At 36.3% G+C, this 10,278-nt stretch overlaps 1 protein-coding gene across 2 annotated transcripts; it reads left to right on the forward strand.

Annotated features, from left to right (window-relative positions):
- Positions 1–154: 154 nt before the first annotated feature.
- babam1 (BRISC and BRCA1 A complex member 1) lies at positions 155–10,278 on the forward strand. 2 transcript variants are annotated; one of them, XM_030132662.1, is made up of 9 exons: positions 155–270; positions 2,308–2,747; positions 3,701–3,759; positions 3,855–3,975; positions 4,094–4,172; positions 4,257–4,281; positions 6,524–6,653; positions 7,631–7,717; positions 9,388–10,278. In XM_030132662.1, exons 2-9 carry the CDS (start codon positions 2,322–2,324, stop codon positions 9,586–9,588), a joined length of 1,128 nt encoding a protein of 375 aa, XP_029988522.1. In that variant the 5' UTR covers positions 155–270; positions 2,308–2,321; the 3' UTR covers positions 9,589–10,278. The 2 variants fall into 2 exon arrangements, with proteins under 2 accessions (XP_029988522.1, XP_029988523.1); XM_030132663.1 differs by having other exon boundaries at positions 167–263; positions 2,301–2,747.

Below are 10,278 nucleotides of genomic sequence, written 5' to 3' on the forward strand. Positions count from 1 at the left end.
TTCATGACAGAACCTAATTTCACAATGCAAAAAAATATTTAGATTATTGTCTGTCGCTGTATTGTTGTTTACTGCTACTTCTACGTATACAAGTTGAAGCTTTTTGTCGTAAAAACTCCATTACCCATAATTCCACTGAACAGAACACTTCCGGATTCGATCATTTCCGTGGAGGAAGTTGTACGTTCAAAACAAATGTTAGCTCTTCGTTGAGTAGTTTTCTATCGTTTACGGTATCCAAACCCCTGATAGTATCGTAGTTTTAACCAGGTATGTGTTTTTATTAATTCATTCTTAAAGTGCTTCGTATGTTTTGAGTCCTGTGCTTTGATTTAATTGTGTTAAATGTTTCAAATGCTAACGGCTCCGTTTGCTACTGCGCTGTCATCAAACATCCTACTGAAGCTCTGAGTTTGGAACTGTACTTCATTTTACTGTATTTTAACACATGTACTGGCGTCTTTTAAAGTGGATAATCTACTCCTCTAATATAAAACTCAACAGACTTCATTATCATCGGTAGATACATACTTCACTGTGTGCTCTTAGGGACAAGACTCCAGTTTTATTGTGCTTTAAAGTGCATTTATACTCTGTATTTATGCTTTTCATGTTATTTATTCATTCATTCAAGCTTTATTAAGGACACACAATCTAGGTCCATAGGTTAAGATAAAAAAAAAAAAACACAATAAAAAAGAAAAGAAATAGCATAAATATATACGAATGAATAATAACCTACACAATAATAATGTGGAAGAAAATAAGCAAAAAAAAAAAAGTACATTAAATAAATAAATATTAGCGTGATTTATTCGTGAATTGCTGAGTCAAAAAAAATGTTGCAACATGAACGTAGCTGATAACATACACACAGTTGACAAATGAATGGTAGAAATGTATAAGTACTGTGTTCACTTGTAATTTAATTAGTTAATACATTAAAAACGTTACTAAAGTTTATTTCTGTGGTAGAAAGTAAGAACATACTCATTCTCACTTTTCGGTACTTGTATTTACTGTATTTCCACTTCATGCTTTATGCTCCTGTCTTATCCTTAGGGGGAAAAATTGTACTTTTTACTTCACTACATTTATTTGACAGCTGTCAGATGAAGACTTTACACAGTGGACAATATGACAAACTTTTAGTACACAAATATATTAAAGGTCAAGCCTGACCTGATGTGCTATATAAGGCTGCGTGGGTTTGTGTCTTGTTTACAACTCCACCAAACAGTGATATTTTCTCTAAAGTCAAACTATACTCAAAAATCAGATTTTAAGGAAAAGGTGAAAACAAATAAGTATATCACAAAATTGTTTTTGACATATTTTCTCTTCTATTAATCATGTGATGAGTGGCTCAGATTTCTCTAGTGTCTCTGAATAAAACTAAGAATAAAGTAAGTAAACTAGCACCACCTCTAACTAGGGGTGTAAGAAAATATCGGTTCGGCAATATATCGTGATATTTCATTTCCCAATACTGTATCGATATTAAAAAATACTATACCAATATTTTTAGGTATTTATTCAAATGCAGATATGGTGGAGGTTCATTTTTGGTTTTTGGTTTTCTTTATTGTTTCTATTTTATTTATTATTATTTAACACTGTTTTATTAAATAATGGTTATTTGTGGCATCCTAAAAGCACTTTTTACTGTCTGAGAGGCAGATGTTAGTTCCTTTGTTGGGATTGCACAAAAATAATGTTATGATGTTAGTTCTGAACTAATAGAATATGAACATTTGAACAGGATCTTAAACTGTAATGTCTGTAAAATATAGTTTAAGTTTTAACACAGGAACATTTTGTGATATAGCATTAGATCCTGTTGTGATCAAATAAAAATGTGTATTTGTATTTGTGCAGATTTTGGGTGAAATTCAGTTCTTCCGGGAAATAATCATTTTAAAAAAAGAAATAAACAAAAAACATTGCCTTTTTAACAGTATCATGATATATCGTATCGTGATCTGTATGGTATCTCCAGATTCTTGCCAGTACACACCCCTACCTCCTACAGCTACAATGGTTATATTCTGTAAAACTGATGCCACTATTGCTAAACCTATTAATAATGTAATCATGTCAGAGATAAGAATATGTCGGACCAAAACAAACATTCACTTTAATGCTTTAACTACATTTTGCTCCTGATACTTACGTACTTTTACTTGAACTATACATTGTAATGGTGTATTTTTACTTTGCCATGCTACTATCAGAGTATATGACTACTTCTTCCATGACTGTTTTCTTTGTGTAACAGTAAATAACTCAATTATCCTTCCTCCTTAGTGACCTGTGTATCCATGGAGACGCCTGAGCCCGGTCCAGCTGATGGAGAGGAGCGCTTGGTGGAGCTGCGTCCTAGGACTCGGTCTAACCCTGAAGGCGCTGAGGACCGTCGCAGCAGCACAGGCAGCCTGGGAGGAAACAGTAACCCCAACATATCTCAGCCTGCGGTGGGCAGTCGAGTGGAGGGGGAGGGCGAGGCCTCCACCAGCGACAGTCCTCCGAGTTCCACCACCACCACGGTCTCGGCAGCAGCGGCTCAGACAGCAGCGCCCGCCGCCGCAGCCACTGTGACGGCAGCCAGTGCCACGGTGCCTCTGTCCACCGCCGCCACCAAAGAGAGGCCGAAACCGCCACAGCAGCAGCCCACAGTGACCACGTCCGTCCCTCCGCCTGCAGAGTATCAGCTCAGAGTCCCCCGGGTGAACTGCCCAGAGAAAGTGGTAGGTGTTCTTACAGCGGTGTGACTGAATGTACATTAGGTCTTATTTATAAATAGTGAGAAGAGAAAATTTGGGCTTAAATTAATGTTTTTGATCGAGTCCACGTCACATTATAATAACATGAGTTGTCTGTAAAGGGAAGTAAATTTTGGAATAACCTCCCATTTTCAATAAGAGAGTGTCCTACATATTCCACTTTTAAGACTCACCTGAAACAATGGATTTAACCTGTTGTATAATGTGCTATATTGTTTTGCTTGTTAAATGTTGTTACCTGCAGTGGGCTGCAGATATAAATTAACAATCTCATATTGTCTGGCATGCTGATAGCTTGTATTACTCTTAATACAGATGTTCATCAACATGTACGATCCTTTTTTTACCCTCGGCCCTCACCACAGGGTATTGTCATCAGTTCGTCGTCCGTATGTGCAAAAACTTTGGCGTGGACTGAAGGCCAAGGGTTTTCAAGTTCAGGCACATTAGGTTTAAATAAAGAAATAAAACTATAAAATAAAACTAATAAGTAATAAAAAATAACTAATAAGTAGACCAACGATTTCAAAAAGATACACGTCTGATGAGTCACAACTTGCTTTACGGGTGTTGCTGAGAATGTATACACATGTTTACTTTATAATGTACGTAAAAGTATTTAGGCAGAGTACATCAGCTCTTGTTATTTACTATTTCTGTAAAATAAATAGAGCATATATATTAGTATTCCATACAACAGGCAGTGTTATAAGTACAGTTACTGCAACAATATGAACATGTATTACCATCAGAAACATGCGGAGTCTTTTGAAATGCAATATCGTATGTTGATCAAAGTAAAATCTTGTGTAACAAACCTGTGAGACTCAGACATAGTAAAGAGGCTTTACAGTCATAATGTGACAGTCGCCACTGTTACTCATTGGGTTTCTACTGTTTAATTTCTTGTTTCTCAGATCATCTGCTTAGACCTTTCTGAGGAGATGTCTTTGCCAAAGTTAGAGTCTTTTAATGGGTAAGTTCTCACATGATGAACTTTAATTCCACAGTGAAGATTCTCTGTAATAATCATCACGGTCAAATACAAACTGACTTCGTCTTTACCTTCAGATCTAAAACCAACGCACTCAACATTTCACAGAAGATGATTGAAATGTTTGTCAGAACGAAACACAAGATCGACAAACGCCATGAGTTTGCTCTGGTTGTAGTTAATGATGACGCTCTGTGGGTGAGTTTGGGGTCTTTTTAATCTGATCCTGCCGTTTCACATGCAGCTTTTCTATTTCACTGTCTGTAAAAATATCCATCATTTATCTTTCTTGTCCTCTAATGTCTTCTTCCCTCAGCTGTCAGGCTTTACCTCTGACCCCAGGGAGCTGTGCAGCTGTTTGTACGACCTGGAAACCAACGTATGCGAGTCCTTCAGTATCCTTCACCCAGAGTTCAAGTCAGACATGAGTATTAAATAAATTATAGTTTGTGTGTTTGAGCCTTAACTCTCCATTGTAGACCTGGAAGATCTGCTTAATGTGATGTAAGTAACATTAATAATATTAAAAATAATAACAAGTGGTGCCAGGCACAACAAACCCTGCTCCTCACATGTATTGTAGTGTATTTTGGGATCGATCCAGCTGATGTCGTCATGTTTATGTGTGTTGATGTCAGCATAGACACATTTTGGCCATTATAAGTAAATGGGGGAAAAAAAGATTTTAAAAAGTCATTAAAAATGTGAACTTTGACCTACTTTTCCCAAAATGTAATCACATCTATTCTGGGTCGCTGTCAGTCTGTAAACCCAATTTGGTATGAATTCAACCCATAGTTTTGCTGCTAAAGTGTTAAAAAAAAACCAAAGAAACAAACCGAACCAAAAACAATACCCCTTGCCTCCCCTTTGGGGGCGGGGTAAAAATAATAATACATTTTATTTGTAAGCACCTTTCACATAAACTCAAGGACAAAGTACAGCAAAGGATAATAAGACAATTAATAAAATATAAAAGACAATAAATAAAATACTGAAGAAAAACAAGCGCAAGAAATGTAGTACAGGGTAAGATGTAAGGGAATTATTATGATGTGTAGGCAATGTTGAACAGGTGAGTCTGAAGTCTGGACAGACAGTTCATTCATTCGTTTGTTCTTTCTTTCTTTCTCTCTCTTCCTCTAAAAAATAGAACACAAGAGCAAAAACAATATACATAATACATATACAAGTATAAAATCAGAACTGTCAAAAATCTGGACAGTCAAACTGTAAAGTGCAACAATAATAGAATAGAAAGAATGTCTCTATTGTCATTGTACAGGTACAGTTGAACGTGCAGTCATCTTTAGGTGCCATAAAAGTATAAATAAAATTAGAAATAATGTATGTAAAAGAGTATAAAAACTAAAAATCAAAAGAACAACCCTGATGGCATAAATATCTAAAAAAGCAGCATAGAAAAGTGTAAACTGTAATGTGCAAAGTAAAAGCAGACATTTTCAGTGGAATCAGGTGCATAAATAACATTAAAGTGCATAAATAACATTAAAGTGCATAAATGACATTAAAGTGCATAAACGACATTAAAGTGCATAAACGACATTAAAGTGCATAAACGACATTAAAGTGCATAAACGACATTAAAGTGAATAAATGACATTAAAGTGCATAAACGACATTAAAGTGCATAAATGACATTAAAGTGCATAAACGACATTAAAGTGCATAAACGACATTAAAGTGCATAAACGACATTAAAGTGCATAAACGACATTACAGTGCATAAATGACATTAAAGTGCATAAATGACATTAAAGTGCATAAATGACATTAAAGTGCATAAACGACATTAAAGTGCATAAACGACATTAAAGTGCATAAACGACATTAAAGTGCATAAATAACATTAAAGTGCATAAACGACATTAAAGTGCATAAACGACATTAAAGTGCATAAATGACATTAAAGTGCATAAATAACATTAAAGTGCATAAACGACATTAAAGTGCATAAATAACATTAAAGTGCATAAACGACATTAAAGTGCATAAATGACATTAAAGTGCATAAATGACATTAAAGTGCATAAACGACATTAAAGTGCATAAATGACATTAAAGTGCATAAACGACATTAAAGTGCATAAACGACATTAAAGTGCATAAACGACATTAAAGTGCATAAACGACATTAAAGTGCATAAACGACATTAAAGTGCATAAATGACATTAAAGTGCATAAACGACATTAAAGTGCATAAACGACATTAAAGTGCATAAACGACATTAAAGTGCATAAACGACATTAAAGTGCATAAATGACATTAAAGTGCATAAACGACATTAAAGTGCATAAACGACATTAAAGTGCATAAATGACATTAAAGTGCATAAATGACATTAAAGTGCATAAACGACATTAAAGTGCATAAACGACATTAAAGTGCATAAACGACATTAAAGTGCATAAACGACATTAAAGTGCATAAATGACATTAAAGTGCATAAATGACATTAAAGTGCATAAACGACATTAAAGTGCATAAATGACATTAAAGTGCATAGTGGAAACAGATTTATGACTGGGTTTCATCTTCAGGCAGAGGTAAGTTTATTGAAAAGTAAAGAAAGATTTCCAGAGTCACTGTTGTGGATGGATAGTGGCAGAGAGTTCCAGTTCCAAGAACTGAATAATCACCTTTTCTAAAACCAACGGTATATTTTCATCATGTGTTTTGAGTTTGTAAACTAAGCTGATCTTCTTCTACTGTTGCCTTCGTAGTCGTCAGAAGATTGAACTACCGTTGATGGAGAACGTTCAGACCATCCCTCCTCCGTATGTTGTACGAACTGTGCTGATCTACAGCCGACACGCAGGACAAGTCCAGTTCAACCCTTCAGAGGCCGTCAGTGTAAGGACTAACTCTGATGTAGTCTCTATTTATTTTTTTGTAATCAACTGTTTTTATTGATTTTAAATTTCAGTATTCAAACTCATGTTGTCTCTATTTAAAACCCGACTATTCGCAGTTACTAGGGATGCACCGATTCCGATACGAGTATCGGGCATCGGCTCTGATACTCAGTGTGTGTACCCGTACTCGTAAAAGTAATCCGATACAAATGCACCGATACCACTTCTGTCCGTGTGACATTCCCAGTTCAGTGCAGCAGGTACGAGGAGGAGGAAGAATGTGTGTGAGTGTGAAGAGTGTGGAGACTGAACCAAAGAAATGAGGCTGATCAGAGTAAGGCTGACTGACAGTACCGTTAAAGACACAGACAGATACAGACGCAGCCTTCTGTCCGTCCTCTGCGTACATTCCATCTGTTTTCCAGGTGATGGAGGATGTGTACCCAGATGGAGAGGGGTACGGAGCGGTGCGGACCCCCGCCAACAGAAGTGAAAACCAAACTTCTCACTCATTTGTCTTTTCTCTTCCTGCTGAAGCTAAACTTTTAAACCTTACCAGAGAAAACGCTGTAACATTAGTATCACATTAGTGTTCCCTCTGTCGTCTACAGGTTTGTTATCACTGACTTTCTTCTTCTTCTTCTCATTAAATTTTCCTCTTCTTTGTGCTATTTGTCCAGTATGGTTAATTCAGAGCGGCGCCCCCTGGTGGATTAACTGACAAACGCTCATTCCAACACATTAAATGTCAGTAGCAGCACTTTGTTCCAGTCAGACTAATGACAACGACAATAAAGCACATTTACACAAGGAACTAACAACTGGAATGGGATTATTAAGAACTAGTATCGGTACTTGGTATCGGCAAGTACTCAAATATAAGTACTCATACTCGGTCTGGAAAACAGTGGTTGCATTTAATTTTTTTATCTGAATCCTTTGCTTCTGTGCTAAATGTTGTTTCTGTTGCTGTAGAAAATGATGCAGTCTCCGTATTTTTTCTTCGACGTGGTTTACCTGCACAACGGAGTGGATGAGCAGGGGGACGAGACCAGCTGGAGGGTGAGATAAGGCGGACCATCAGCTCCATATCAGCAACCATAACTATAAATAAAGTCTCAATATTCTCTTAAATTCACATCCACACCTATAACGATAAACCCATCTGACTTTACAAGGCGTCCTTTGATCATTGCACACTGCGTGGTTCATCTTTTATTTATTATACTCTTATTAATTAGAATATGAAGGATCCACCCTGCTGAGTGGAACAAATGCACTGACCTTTTAATTTAAATGACGTTAACAGTTCATCAATATGTAATGAATGGAATTTGAATTAGATTATTTGTCTTTTTGTTTCATCATTTGGTTTTGCATTTCATCAATATTTTTCTATAAACAACACTAGTGCGTTCAAATCCAAATGAATGTTCAACTTTAGTTTTGTAGCATCTTTTAGGATTTTTTAAGCCATGCCGGACTTTTGATTTTGCTTTGTGAAACACATTTGGCTGCATTTTATATGAAAGGAGCTGTGTAAATAAAATGAAGTTGAGCTCAATATTCATGATGGAGTTTGGGTCAGAAATGGTCATTGTTGTCTATCCACTGTGACCAAGTAGTGAAATGGGACAAATCCATTCAGTTGTAAATCCATCAGTGTTTCTTTTGTGCAAATGTGAGACAAAAATCCAAAAATGTTTGCTTCACAGATTTAATAAAAGGAAAAACCTGACGTAAATCCAAACCTCAGTTACCTATTAGAACGTAGAGTTTTATTTCATATTTAAGAGTTCATCCTAAAAGAGAATAGTTTAAGATGTTCAGGTTTTTTAAGATCTTCCATTAACTGCCAAACAAAACAAACAAACAAATAAACAAAAAAGTGTCACAAAATGCAAGAAGCCTTTTAAAACGTCCAGATCTGTCCATTTTTATAGTCAAGACCCTTTTTGTTCTATTCTTTCTCTTCCATGTTGCTTTGTCTGAATCATTTCTTTTTATAATGAATTATTCAACTTAAACAAATACACAGTTTAATTACAATAGAATAGAATGCCTTTATTGTCATTATGCACATGTACAATGAAATTCAGAGTCAACTCTCTTGTGGTGTGACGTGCAAAACAGTTTAAAAGAAAAGTATAAATATATATAGAATAAAAACATGCATGTCAACCAACCAAAAACGGTAACGATTAATATATTGCACTTTGAATTGAGCCAATTGCTACAACTTAAGCAAATAAATAAATCATTTAAACCATATTTCTAACAAAACTTGTTTCATATAGCTTTAGATTTTATACATGCAGTTTCCCCACAGATTTAATAAAAGGGAATAAGCTGCATTTGTGGGAACAAAACTCCAACTTTCTCAGTTACAAATGGTCTGTTTTTTTTTTCCTGAGTGTGAGGAGTTAGTGCTCTGTTACTGCGCTTTACTGTAGTTTTGCATAATTCCAGACTTATTCCATCTATTTTGTTAAGATAATTTTTTGATTGATAATTGGATTTTTTCTGTTTTCTTTCACTGTGCACTTGTTGTGATAGATTGCCTCCTTTTTTGTATACCGTAGGAGAGAAGCCATGTTGTTGATATTGTTGGTTGTATTGTATCCTGTCTAACGTCAAGATTAAATACATGTATTTTCCATTTGTGCATATACACATATACACTGTTAAGTGTTTAGAATAAGAGGAGATCTTACTTTTTTTTCTGCCTCCAGGAAAACTACACCTCATTCTGCAACCTGGACTCAAAGGGCATGTGCTACCGCTTCGAGGTTTCCCTCTGCGGACCTGCCATCGAGCTGCACAACTGCATGGCCAAACTCCTGGCTCACCCTCTGCAGAGGCCGTTCCAGAGCCACGCCTCCTACAGCCTGTTGGAGGGGGACGACCCCCAGGACGTCGAGGCCACCGTCTGAACACTGATTCCCTGTGAAATTCACACACTGTAGTTTATCTGAAGAGGGGGTGGGGGTGGGGGGGGGTTCAGATAGATTTTTGGAAGAAACCAGCCTGATCCTGGATGAAGCTGCTGATTTTAGTCCAGTCGTGTGTCCACGAGGTGACGATGAAAGACTGGATGAATGTGTGAGGGTAAGATAATGAAGAATTTATCTTATTGTTAGCTGTAAAAAAACAGGGGAGTGGGATCAGCTATCAGAGGTTTGAGCAAGAAAGACAAATGAAAATCCTTTAGTTCAAGAATTGGACTGTTTTTCCTTCAAATCTTAAACCACATTGATCTGGTTTTGGTCTGAAAGGCTGATATCAGTTCATACAAACTGTAAAACTGTCACTTATTCACAGCCTTTTCAGACCTTTTGTAGGTGTTGAACTGTAACATCATGGACTGTTCTGTCTTCTGTTGCCATTCCTTTTAGCCGTTTTTCATTTTAAAGGTTTGTTTCTCAGATTGTGAATCAGTGAATGTACAGTCCTGTAGTTTTGGCCTCGTTAACCTCTTTTTTTTTTTTTTAACAGTTACCAGTATGTGACACTGAAGGTTTGATTGTGACAAAGGCCCGTTGTACTGCCAGTGCGTGCACCTGAACATTGTACAGATGAGCGTTTGTGGACTGTTTCTGAACATTAAAACAGGATCCATCATA

Source organism: Sphaeramia orbicularis, chromosome 4 (genome assembly GCF_902148855.1).
Source record: "Sphaeramia orbicularis chromosome 4, fSphaOr1.1, whole genome shotgun sequence".
NCBI lineage: Eukaryota > Metazoa > Chordata > Actinopteri > Kurtiformes > Apogonidae > Sphaeramia > Sphaeramia orbicularis.